Source organism: Osmerus eperlanus, chromosome 16 (assembly GCF_963692335.1).
Source record: "Osmerus eperlanus chromosome 16, fOsmEpe2.1, whole genome shotgun sequence".
NCBI classification, from domain to species: Eukaryota; Metazoa; Chordata; class Actinopteri; order Osmeriformes; family Osmeridae; genus Osmerus; species Osmerus eperlanus.
Genome location: NC_085033.1, coordinates 6,178,612 through 6,192,309, shown reverse-complemented (window position 1 = coordinate 6,192,309; position 13,698 = coordinate 6,178,612). Strand labels below are relative to the sequence as shown.

Below are 13,698 nucleotides of genomic sequence, written 5' to 3'. Positions count from 1 at the left end.
GCAAACTTCTCTGTTTACATTTCATTAAGCTTGTTTTTTTTCGAGAAAGTGAAAACAGAAAGAGTTGAAGTGTAAGATCTCACCAATGTTCAATTCTGACATTTACATTTAATGTGTTCCTTTTAGCTTGCGCTTTGGCAGTATCACCTCCTCAGTTTATAAAAAGTTTTGAAAGGGCCCCTCGTGAGCAGAGGCTGAAGAGCGAGAATAGTTTAGTTTAATTCTTATGCTATCACAGCAAGACTTTTACCCAATACACATGCTGTGGAATGGAAAATCCAAACATTTAGACCATGCAAAAAAAGTGGAGCCCCACTGATGTAGCTAACCTGAAGACAAGTTACAGCTGTGGCAATAAATTAACTGCTTTACAGGTCGCTTATGTATACATGTAGAAAAAAAAGTGCAGTGTTAGATTAGTTTATTTATTTAACCTATAATTTTACCTGGCTGGATAAGGGGAATTACAAATAAATGCAAATAAATTCACCATTGTCACCTCAACACTGTTCACCAGTTGGTGTTGTACCTAACATGAGATACTGGATGTGTATACGTAAAGGGTGCTGCCAAACAGTGTTTTGTTTGTAGTTTTACACGTTTTATTGTGAAATAACTGGATTCAATTGTTAATCCCTTCATATTTTTCCCCACTTTGCCCCACTTTTGGTTTACCTGTGTACTGGCTGCACTGTTTGCCACTTTGTATTGGGGACGCTCCATAATTCAGTAATTAATAAATAATTTATGGTGAAATGTGTTTGTTTAAATGTAATACCTTATATTTAATTTAATATCTTACACCAACCCATCACTTTCCTTTCCTTAATTGAATGAGTGGATAAAATCAAGCAGTGTCATTGATGTGCAATTGCAAACAGGCCTACATTTATCCAACAAAATAAAGCCCCTGAGAAAGTAAAAAGAAAAAGTTATGATATTAATCGAGCTGTGAATGGGGGCATACTGACTGTTTATATCAACTTTACCTTTAGGCTATGTATTGAATCTCTTCACACACCCAGTCAGAGTTTGGAGATTGCCGCCTTTGTCATGAAGTGTCACTTCCTACTCGTGAAATCAATGCCTTTTATAGTTATGGGCTGCTCTCTTTCAAAAGCCTTACTAGACAAGACCTGAGCAGAAGCAATTATTTTTCCGGGTTGACCAATCATCTTCATAGAGACGTACGGGACCGTGTACCTGGTTGTCTATTTACTTGATAAAACATTCATTTACCGACCAAGGTCAGGTGGAAATTGCCTACATTTCGAAGGTAAGTCAAACATGTACAGAAATGTAACTACTTTTGCGCTTGCACGTCGATTGGAAATGGTTTTATAATGTCATGCGTGTCGGGGGTTGCAAACGTGTGGCAATATCATATTCAGGTATACATTCCACGCGAATTCTGAATTGCAGCAGGATTTACCTAAATATTCTGCTTGTACAAAGTAAGTTAACAGTTTTATTTAATTATGGACTATATGTGGAAAGGGCATACAATAATGCAACGCAGCATTTTTGCCTTGTCTCTACGGAGTTAAAACAACAAAATGTGTTATGACGCCTAAAGATGTCAGTTTTATACTGTCTGATGCTTGTCTGAACTATGTTATATATTACATTTTCCGTAGTGAACTGACAAAGTATTCACTTCCTCATTTGTTTATTCAAAACACGCACAATCCATTTTAGTTCCGTCATCCGTCATTATCGTTGTGTCTGACTTCTAGTACTGCATCTTACAGTCTGATAATTAATGTTTTGCCCATCGTCATCGATTCACTATAAAATGAGAAATGTTAGGAGACAAAAATTAAGAGAAAATATTTACTTGATGTTTAGAGTTAACTCAACTTTTGTTAGTTATCAACAAATCATATCTCAATCTCAGACCAAAACATAATCTGCTTCACCTATTTAACTGGTGAAGTAACGTGAAGTAACATTTATATTATGTTACACAATGGGCCCCTTAAATTGTAAAAATGCAATAGGATGTTCAGCAACATCTTGTTTGTGTTACAGTCAAATAAATGGATAAGAGAACACTACTGAACATTGTGGACAGCATAGACATTCTCATGCATAATAGAACCTGTTGTCATTTGACGCTGACCATCATATTTCAAAAGTCAAAATAAGTAACTAGCATCTTTTTCCTAAAGAATTTAATTAAAATATGTGTCCATACAGGATTATTTAACAATAGTGTGAATATAAGTAAATACATTACTATTGACAGTAAACTTTGTGTACAGTCTATTGTCTAGGTTCACTTCTCTCACAGGCATACTGTAGACTGACTGTTGACCCTTTTATGATGTCTTAGAGACCTGCTACTCGTATCATTTGTAGGCCTATAGTAGATAAACACTTAAGGTTAAGAAAAATATACACATCTTTCATCTCAAAGGCAAGAGGATTTTCTTTATCTTGTTTTTTTGGAGTAAGCAAAACCTCCAGATGTTATAGTATATCAATCATAAGTATAAATAAGTATATATCATAGTTTTGTTATTGAGAAACTTCACTTTCTTACATTGGTGAGACTGTGTGCATTCCTGTACACATTATTGCATCTCTTCTGCGCTGCAGGGCAGGTCCGTAAGCTGTGCCACTTGTTAGACTACCCGAGTTACAGGTTGTGTTTCTTTTAAGCCTCAGGGGGTATTATTTAGGAGTCTTCGAAATGGATAGGCTTAGTCATAATAAAGTTTAGGTTATATGAAAGTTGTACTGTTACTATGACAGGGACCTTTATTAATGAAAGTGTCTTTAATGAAACAGATTAGAATAGATTAGTTATTTATTCAGACAGTTTACAGGAACAAAGCCTTTGTATAGATTAAAGATCTTTACTGCACGTCTGCAGTGTATATTTTGTTAAGTTAGTTTGAACTGTAGTATGGTCATGAGAAATTGTTTGTAAACCATCATTATATTTTCACACCTCAGAAATTGTCTTGGGTGTAAAACTTATTTTGCTGCGGCATAATAAGATGGCTTGTTGCCTTATTTGGCTCACACACTGATGCCATTATCACTTCTCATGATCAAGACAAATAGCTGCAACAATATATTTTGTGGCTTACAACGACCTTCAAGTTGACAGACAGTCAAAAAGGTACAGACAGAGAAACATAAATGCACAGGAAATACCAGCCTCTTGCTTTTCTCTACTTCCTGGAAGGCTTCTTTGAGTGTGGATCTCTGTTCACTTGTGTCTGCAACCACAAGTGTCTGGAACTGCAGCACCCACCAATATTAACGTGTGAAATTAGACCCAGAAGGCTTCAAACAACACGAGTGTTGTGTTTTTGAATAATCACTGTCATACACTGTATGTAATATATATAAGAAAAAACATGTTTATGAATACATTAACATATAGATGCATAAATGAACAAATTATCATAATAATTTTCTGTTTCACTGCTGCTAGAATACAAACCTACTCTGACTAAAGGCCCCAATTGTGTGTGAATGTGTTCCCCACATGGCCATTTAGAGCTGCTGGTGTTTGTGCTCAGACAAATAGCATGCACAGTCACGCCACGAGTGGCAAGTTCTCACAAGTTTCCCCTCCCGCTGCGCTTGACATCACACCTCTTATGGTGCAGCTCTTGGCATTTTTCCGTGCTGTTTTGTATTTTTCATTTCCATGACAGCAGTAGTTGGGTATGTGTATTGAATATATATTATGTATGAATGTGTGTAAGGGGGTCTTTTTCAGTGTGATTTGGAAGCATTAAATGGCATATATCATTGAGAAATGTGTCAACAGCTGCTTATAATGCCTCAACACCAGTAACAGGTTATGGTTGAAACCATAAGGTGTTTTTTCACCTTGCAGTTCCAGTTCCTTCCACCAGAGAGCAAAATGACACCACTGAACACACATGGAAGCGTGTGTTCTCCCGCACCTCTCTAGCATGTCAGATTGGTTGTGCACCCTTAGGGTGGAACTCCAGAAACATTGCCCTGGTTTTTGTGACCTGGTTGCAGTTTTCATGTAAAAAGTAAAAAAAAAAAAAAAAAAGATATTTTTGGAAAGCCACTAAACACTAGCACAGCTGTCTATGTAAATAGATAGATATGATAGAGGGCCCCAAAATATGTAAATGTAAATACTAAATGGTTTTCTAAGAAAGAATCAAATTAGAATTTAACATTATGCATTTGTGAATTTGGAAGTGCAAATCAAGATTTTTATTAGGAAGTATTATAAAATGTCTTATTGAAATACTGTATATTAAACTAGAAACATTTAGGTTACGTAATGTTTCTCTTGGATCTGCTATCCTATAGGGCTTGTGTATGTGTACTGTATGTGTGTGTAAGTAAATGTACTGTATTTGGTTTGCAAAGTGAGTGAATTTTTCTACTAATAATATTGTATCTCATGTTGACATCCGCATTTGTGCGTGGGTGCGTGTGTGGCATATCTGTCAAGCTTGCAATCAAAACTCTTCAAAGACACCTCTGTCTTTTGCCTCCAAGCACTGTGCTGATAATGTCGCAGGATGTCTGTGCCCTTTCAATGCCCTGTTATGTTTCCACTCACCCCCCTTTTAAGCCTGGAGTCTGGCATCTTTACACCCCCCCACTCTGCCAAAACATGGTTACAGTCATAAAGGACAACCATCACGTAAATACACACACACACACTATTACAGGGTGACGTAGAACATTACAACATATTGTGATTTAGTCACATCTGAAGTACACAGGACCACAGCATTGCAGCAGTAGTAAACAAGTTAAGATGCTTCAGTACCAGCCTTTGCTATGCTCGGAATTAGACCATGCCAAGGGTGTGTGGTGGGAGGGGAGGACTTGTTTTGATTTGAAAAGGGCTGGGTACAGGGTGTGTGTGTAGGTCTCTGTGTGTGTGAGTGTGTGTATTGGAATTGACAAGACATTAGATGTGTGTCTGAACAGTTGGCAGTGTTTGGGTGGGAGTGGGAGTGGTTGGGTTTACTGTGTGCTGATTTAAGCTGTGTTTTTGATCAAATGTCGCTAACAGTAGAGGGCAGTGCCAAGGTCAAACAAAGGGCTTAATAAAGCATGAACAGCAACGGCCAGTTGAAAAATTGCCCTGATCCCATTAATGGTGGGGTGCTTCTATTCTATCACAGTTGTATATCAATCAAGTAAAGTATAAGAAATTGATATTCAGAATGATTTAGCGATATTGTAAGACCATATATATATATACACAGAGTTTCCCACAGCACTTGCAGTTAAGGCGGTCGCCTAAGCAACACACGCCAGCCGCCTTAACTACTTTGTCCAAAAAATGAACATTAAACATAGTTTTTTTATGAGCGATATCCGCCGTGTTACTCTGTCCTGTTTTCTCCCTTTTATTCCAAACCGTGACCAACGCCAGTCTCCCCCCCCCCCTCCCTCGTCTGTCGGCAAACCCCACCCTACCACCTTAACCAACACATTTTCTGCGGGAAACCCTGATATATATATATATATATATATATATATATATATATATATGACAATAGTAACATCTTACACTGGCACAGCCAAACACCCAAATGCAAACACGAGTAAATACAAACATGTTCTACATCAATATCTTACAATGTATGTGTTTGTCTTTCCTCTTCCCTGGGGTTTTGGCTGCACCAGTGTAAGGTAGGAAGTTGCTACCAACTTTCGGAGGCAAATTTAAGGGCATAGATAATCTGGTACAGTACTGTTGGTAACCTTAAAAGGTACGCGTCTAGGTTATATATTTTTAAAAAAAATGCCCACTAAATGGAGCATACATGCCTTAATCTGTGCCAGTCCCATGCGGGTCGATATACCCCACTGATTTCTGCTTTACTGCGCTGTCGGCACCCCCAGCATGGCACTCCCACCCCGTTGAGCTAGAGGCTAGCAATAGCATGGAGGCTAATGCTACATGGCGTGTCATTGGGCATATCTGGGTCAAGTCAACCTCCTCCTTTCTCTAGCCTTGCGTCGCCCGCCCCCACGTGTCGCCTCTACTTCTGTGTGTGTGAGGGGGAGAGAGGAGGGGGTCTTGGCTGGGAATTGTGTTGTATTAGTAGTGTGTGTCTGTGTTTGTGTGTGTGTGTTTGTGTGTGTGTGTGTGTGTGTGTGTGTGTGTGTGTGTGTGTGTGTGTGTGTGTGTGTGTGAGTGAGTGGGTGAGTGAGTGAGTGAGTGAGTGAGTGAGTGAGTGAGTGAGTGAGTGAGTGAGAGAGAGAGAGAGAGAGAGAGAGAGAGAGAGAGAGGAGATGTTGAAGGGAAATGGGGGTGATTTTCATAGTGTGGTTTTAGGTAGTAGTAGTAGTTGTATGGAGGGCACGTGGACTATCATGCTGCACTGCGGTAGAGGCTTAGGAATGTACTAACACAGCTTCATTCAACATGAGTGATTCTCCTCACACACTAACAGCCCTTCCACTGTGCAGAAAGTTGTGGGTCTTAATAACCATAAAAGAATACAATAGATATACTAATGGGAAAAGCAATACCAAATCTTTGGCTCTCATTCTAAATATATTTTTTTATTGTTTTGTTAAACCAGAGCAAAACATTTTTAAATGTGAGACAAACCCCCCCCAAAAAAATATTGACAACTAAGAAATAAAACTTCATTTAGATACCTCTCACAATCTACAAGGTTTCCCTCTGTTTCTTGCAAAGCTTGTTTTTCTTAAAAACCACTCTGTCAGATTACAGAAAGAACTGCTTTTTGTTGTTTTAAAGTCATGTTCTGATTTCAAGTAGCACTCAATCTGTATGCATATATTCTTGTATCCCTTTTCTTGTCTTATTAGTGGTAGTAATCTCCTCTCCTCCCCCAAAGCTGTCCTCTGATTGGCTATTCGACTGTTTTCAGTGGAGATATATTTTTGGGGCTCCATGGATACAGTCGAATGCTGAGTTCCCCTACTCAGCCAATGGGAAAGAAGGATAGAGGAGTTCTAGACGAATGAGGGGGCTTCAGACAGTTGTAACCCGTTTCTGCCGTGGCTCACCAACCCCCCACCAATGGCAAGCTCAAAGGGGATGATGGGGTTTGGGGTGATAGTAAGGGGTGGGGCTTTCTGTTATCCTGTAAACAATAACAAGTGATGTGAGTAGTGATGTCATACACATTGCCCTGAATCTCTCTCATCAACAGTAGTCCACCTTAGAGCTGCCTCTATCATACTGGAGCCTAGATAAACAAATCACATGCGTCATGAGAAGTCACACAGGTCCACACAAACTAAATAACAATCAAACGCCCACCAATACCAACAGTCGTTCCTTGAGATCCTGTCTGTCAATAAAACTACTACTGCCTTTTATTTATAACATCTTTGAATAAGTATCAAATATAAATCCAAAGGTATTGCTATAAGTATACTACTCTTACGATCACATTATGTCTAGTACAGTCTATTGTGAGTTTAAGTGACAAGTCAAATAAAAAAGTTGTATACTTGTATTCATTTACATGTAAATGAATGCCAAGAACATCTCAAATTAACATGGTTCATATAAAAGCCACATACAGTACTAATCCATTACATGTGTATGTTTATTAGCATTACAAATAGATCAACAGATTAATAGTTCTGGTGCACATCTGAAACACCACAGCCTTTAGTATTGAAACTAAAAACCCCATCCATCTTTCTGCTTGAAGCATGTTTGGCTAGGCTAACTGCATGGATTACAAGGCCTGTTGCAGTTGTTAAACATGACTGATTTAGATGCCACATTAAAGCCAATTTGTAGTAGGCTCATTAGCCTAATACAGTGTTTTGCCATGTTGCTAAAATGCAATGACGGATTAGCCAGGCCCAATAGCTGATTGGTTTAAGCATATGGTAAATAATTTTCTTTGAGTTATCCAAATGTACTTTAAGACATTGCTCACTGCATGTCACCAGGCAGAGCAGATTTCAGCAGGTTCAGTTAGTTTACAGTTATGGTTCATCAATAGATAGCTAGAATCAATTAGAATAGTTCAGTCAAAATTCAGTTTCAGTTTCAAAGTACAGACCATTTCTAAGGTACTGTGTACAGTAGCAGGGTATGTTTAGTTGAGTGCAGGGCCTCAGGTCTTATCCTTAACATTAAAGAGATATTACTTCATTTATTTACTTATATATTACTATATATATTACTTTCTGTATTAGTTTACCAGATGGATGATCCTGTAGTTTAAGCCCATGTACATTACAGAAAAAGCTACAGAATAAAAATAATAATATTAATCCAGAAAACAATTTTTAAGCACACTGATGACATTGATGAGGCATTTTTAGGTCAGTGTTTTCTTGACCAAAATTCTCTCTGCACACCTTGTAGTTCTTTAACCATGATAGACGTACAGTAGAACTGATTTCTTAAGCCAGTGTGTACCAGCTTCAGTTAGTTTTAGTGCCTCTCCCAACTGCTTAATCCTTTTCCTGAAGAGCTCCCATCCTGTGGCCTTGGACTCCAACCCCAGTTGTAATTAATCAGATTAATCTCATCAACCAGATCATTAGTAGGTTCAGGTGCATTAGATTAGGTTGGAGGAAAAACGACTGCCAAGACAGCTACTCAGGATCCTGTTGTAAACAATGGCAGCTGACCACTTAAACGTTCAGTGCCAGATTGACTGCCAGGGGGCAGTGAAGGACAAACTAGCAACCACCCCGCAACCTATTGTAGTAGGAAGTCATCCAGTCGCCCCAGAGATGAAGATCTGACCAACTAAGTTAGTCATTGCTGTCCACTCACACTCCTAAAGATTCCTAAACTTGACTCATCATATATGAGTCAAGTTTGTGTAATCAGAAAGTGTTGTGCCCAAGGGTCGTCTTCGATGCTCATACATTTCACTTTTATTTGATTTAGTAATACATTTTTATCAGTGACCTTTGTCAGAAAATATTAGTTCTGCTGTAAGCAAAACATTTGTGTGTATTCATTTATTTTTCCATGCAGGGAACCATAGCGACTGTCTATGACAATAGTATGTGGTCTGCCTGTACTAAAGCCTGTCGGCACTGCGGCTGACAGCTAACTATGTCTCATTGTATGTGAATCATGATTTGACCACCACTAGATATTAAAAGTCAGGGTTTGCACCCAAGTTACCAACTGTAGATAACTCAGCTGTAGACAACTCAATGTTCATTTTTAAAAGAAAAATAAATCTTTGTGTGTGATTGTAGCGCCCCATGGATTGTCCTCTGCCTCACCCACTCCCACACATGCACCCAGATGTGATGGCAGTGAGAGAGCAGGTGGGGCTCATGGCACAGAAGGGAGTGTCGGTGATGCGCAATGACATTTGTAAGGACAGGCTTCGTTAATAACTTGAAATAGCCAATGCCAACTGACAGAGTTGAGTTCCTTATTTGAAAACAGCGCCCATCCTTAATCTGTCAACCAAAAAACAGCAACTCAATCGTTTTTACAACAACGTGATGACCTAATGTCAGGATAGTGCTCCATGAAAGGGTTATTTTCAGTATTGAGTGTAATTAATGTATTTTCTACACAACCTCTGTTTGGTGACAAAGCTAAAAAGTAAGGGATAACACTTCTGATTCATTATAGGGCATCAGTAAGTACGAGGATTCCTCGATATTATAAACATGTCATACATACAAAACACCCTTTCTCCCATACGTTTTGGCAATGACAAATGTTGTGTTTTGCAAAGTTTGCTGGTTCAGTATTTGATGAAAATGTTTTCACATGTTTCTATAGAATACTGGAATACAATAAGGCACATTTCATATTTTTAAAAGCTTTTTGGGGGTAAAGATTTTTAATATACGTAAATAGTCCCCTTTTACAGCAGTCAATCTGCTCCTAAAATCCAATCAGAGTGATTTCACCTGGCTAAAACTAGTTCACACTTTCCCCTGTGCTGATGATATGACTTACTGAAATTATGTTAGCAGTCATTTTATGCCAAGGCCCAGCAAGCTTTGCAAACACAAAATGTATGTTGCTCCCAATACTTTTGGCCACGGCTGTACATGTCTGCCGTTTAACGATACAGTTTAAGTTTTTTTGTTTCCTACCCTCACCTATGGTCACGAACTGTGGGTAGTGACCGAAAGAACGAGATCGCGAATACAAGCGGCCGAAATGAGTTTTCTCCGCAGGGTGTCCAGGCTCTCCCTTAGAGATAGGGTGAGAAGCTCGGTCATCCGGGAGGGGCTCAGAGTAGAACCGCTGCTCCTCCGCGTCGAGAGGGGCCAGTTGAGGTGGCTCGGGCATCTGATCAGGATGCCTCCTGGACGCCTCCCTGGTGAGGTGTTCTGGGCACGTCCCACTGGGAAGAGGCCCCGGGGAAGACCCAGGACACGCTGGAGGGACTATGTCTCTCGGCTGGCCTGGGAACGCCTCGGGGTCCCCCAGGAAGAGCTGGTGGAAGTGGCCGGGGAGAGGAAAGTCTGGGCCTCCCTGCTTAGGTTGCTGCCCCCGCGACCCGACCCCCGGACAAGCGGAAGATGATGGATGGATGGATGGATGGATATATAATTTTGTTACCATGTTAAATTTAAAATACAGACAAGCACACACACAGTTTGGTAGGAAGCAGTAAATGTATGCATATCTAATCTGACCAATTCCCTTCCACTCTTTGTAGGTGGTTCATTGTCCATCATGGGGAACCTGATCAAGGTGTTGACGAGGGACATTGATAACAATGCGGGAAACTTCTTCCTGGACTTTGAGAGTAAGCAATAAGGGTACACCCACAGCAACCCCAGAACACACACAACACCTATCCATCCAATCCACCTATCCATCCATTCAGACATTCAATTTGAGGGACAGGTATGTATAGGGGGCAGAAGTGGTAGGAGTGATCTGGTAATGCCCTTTCAGCTAGGGAAAGCAAAAGGTTTCTGCGACAGAAAAAAACATTCTCAAAACTGTGTCTCTCATTCTCCTTACATCACCCCTCCCTTTGCTATCCATCTTTATTCTCCCTTTATTCCTGCACACAACTTGGATTATGTGTCCTCACTGCCAAGTTTGTAACCAGGGTTGTAGGATTCACTTATCCAGCCTATTTACCTTCATCAACACACAAGTCTCCTCATCCTAGCTTAGTAGGTAGAACACTTTGCTCACATTTCCTATTCATTTCCCTCATCCATTCAGCGTCTGTCCTGTAGACTATGCTCGGGCCAAGGGGTACACTGCTTTCAATGGGTTTTTCTGTTACTTTCACAATTCCGAAAATCTCCCTTGCAAACGACTAATATCTCAGTTGTCACATGACACTGTTCATCCTTTTGACTAGTCTCACACATTCATTTCGCAGACATAAAATCACATTACAGATGTCCTCCCAACATCCTATAGCATCGTAAGGCTTCTGTTCACTGCTACTTTGCACCGTCCCCAGATGCCAAGCCTACAGAAGCAGAGAGGCAGCAGTGGGAGCAGGTGAACAAGGTGCTGCTGGAGGCTCTGGCCATACTGGATGACCTGCAGTCCTACCGTGGAGCAGGAGAAGAGATCAGACAGGTGAGAGGAACAAGAAATATAAACGGCATCGACATTTAACGGTTCCTAAATCTCTGACCGTGGCTGATGCTCAACAGGCTACGATAGGAAGCAACCCTGACTGAAATAGAATGTAATTTGAGGTTGAACATTAAACTGGTGTTTTAACAAGAATCACTGTGCAGTTGTCTTGGTAGGCTTGAGGTAGTGACAGGGTTTTGACTGTATCCATGGTTTTTCGTTCGGGCAAAGCAGTTTATTTTCAGCTAGATACTTTTAATGGTTGCCGTGGTAACAGCAGGAACCAAGGGGCAGCATGCGCCAAGCTGTCAATCATGTATTCCTTTTTTATTTTTTTGGTCCAAAGGTTCCTGAATTATTTTGGAAATAGGCTCCTACTCTTGTATTCTTCCCAATGCTTTTGTTCTTTTGATCAAAATGTGTCATTTTGGAGAAAATAAAAGCTACTGAACTTTGTGCAGATTAGAGAAAGCCCATACCCCCCCCCCCTCCTCACCAGCTTCATTTCCTCACAGCACAATGTTGAGACAGTAGCAATTTCTGTCAGTTTTATTCTATTCTTAGTTATTTAAGTGAATTGCATTTCCCAAGACAAATCAGCCCAACCCCTTTCTTTCTACCTCTCCAAACCTTTCTCCCTCCCTTTTCTTGATTCCCCTCATTCTGCATTTCCAACTGTCTCTAATGATTTCATATTTCCTCTCCAATATTTCCAAACCTCATTTGGTCTAACCTCCACCCTCATCTCTTCCACTTCATTTCCATCCCTTTCTCCATCCGTCCACCGTTCCCTCCATGCCTCTCCTCCCCCCCTCCAGGCGATACAGAATCCTAGTGTGGACCAGGTCCAGGAGAGAGCCTGGGCTGCCGTGGTGCCGCTGGTGGGGAAACTGAAGAAGTTCTATGAGTTCTCTCTGAGGTTAGGTATGTACATCACAACAGCCACAAACACTGTGGTGATGAGCTTCTCCTGAGAAAACACTGGAACGAATCACAAAAATATAGAAATACAGTCCTTACAAAAAAATATTATGTTGAGTGCATTGACTTAAGTCTATATCAAAATTGATTCAGCAATCAAAGAGCAAATGTCCAAAAGTACATTTGGACAATAGAAGCAAATGTGAGGCATTATGTTATGTGTTGATGTAATGGGTGGAAAGATATGATTAAATTATATCACAATATCATGACATTAACATTATGTACTACCAACATGGATAATACTGAGTTGATTGTATTCTCTGATTGTATCTAGTTTCTCACTTGAGCAAATAAATCAATGTATGAAAAAGATTAAAGTAAACTTTAAACGCGTTCAACAATCACGTTCGAACACGATCAAACTTCCTTATTAAAGCTTAATAAAAGTTGATCAAATATATCTATATCACTGTCCGTTGTACGCTACAGTATGTAGGGGCTCTGTATTTAGGCAGGATCATTATGACACTGATCACTGTGCTTCTGCAATACCGGCCTGCCAATATGCCAATAGGCTAATGGACATGAGCAAAATAGGGCTGATCCATAGTGTACACCACCTCTGTTGCTCCCACCGGTAGCTACAGAGACATAGACCACCTTCTCAGTTGCAAAGCTTTTTTCAGAAGCAAAAAAATAAGGATTTGAATGTGCTGCGGTAACTCTCAACTGACAAGCATGCGTCCGCTCCCAGGTAAAGTACAGGCCTGTCACTTGCCTTCTAAAATCAATATACAGTCAACAGCACCATTTTTTTTTTTTTACAACTTGATTTAACCGGGAAGATGATCTTATTGACAAGGATGTATATAGGTATAATTGAATGTAAAACATATGTAGCACACATAGTCCATGAGATCTCATTAGTCTCTAGACATGAATGGCCTTAAGTGAAAGCTTTTCTATTCACTAAATGATACAGGCGGAAAAGAGGGGGGCTGCCTCTGAAAAACTGGAGTGACCTAATTATCTGTCACATGCTCTGATCACGTCTAGACCTCGGCCAGTGGCGCATCACTCAGGAGATGGGCTGTGACAGCGAAAAGCTAAATCTTTGCCATGAAATCCCAACAGAACTCAGCAACTGGGTTGGTCTGTCATCAGGAGAGAACCCAGACTAGTCTGATCCATTAAATATGAAGTGTCTCGGCCCCAGATATGTGATGCGGTTACGGGTGACCAAGAAATGTTCATTTTCATTA

General features: G+C 40.2%; 1 protein-coding gene across 1 annotated transcript in view; it reads left to right on the top strand.

The window, feature by feature from the left end:
• The first annotated feature begins 1,110 nt into the window (after positions 1-1,110).
• fam49ba (family with sequence similarity 49 member Ba) overlaps positions 1,111-13,698 on the top strand; it is a 17,212-nt gene continuing 4,624 nt past the window's right edge. Inside the window, exons 1-4 of the mRNA XM_062481653.1 lie at positions 1,111-1,276; positions 10,623-10,712; positions 11,391-11,512; positions 12,331-12,436. Of these exons, the coding sequence (XP_062337637.1) occupies positions 10,640-10,712; positions 11,391-11,512; positions 12,331-12,436 (301 nt within the window). The 5' untranslated portion in view covers positions 1,111-1,276; positions 10,623-10,639. The remainder of the gene's footprint in view (positions 1,277-10,622; positions 10,713-11,390; positions 11,513-12,330; positions 12,437-13,698) is intronic.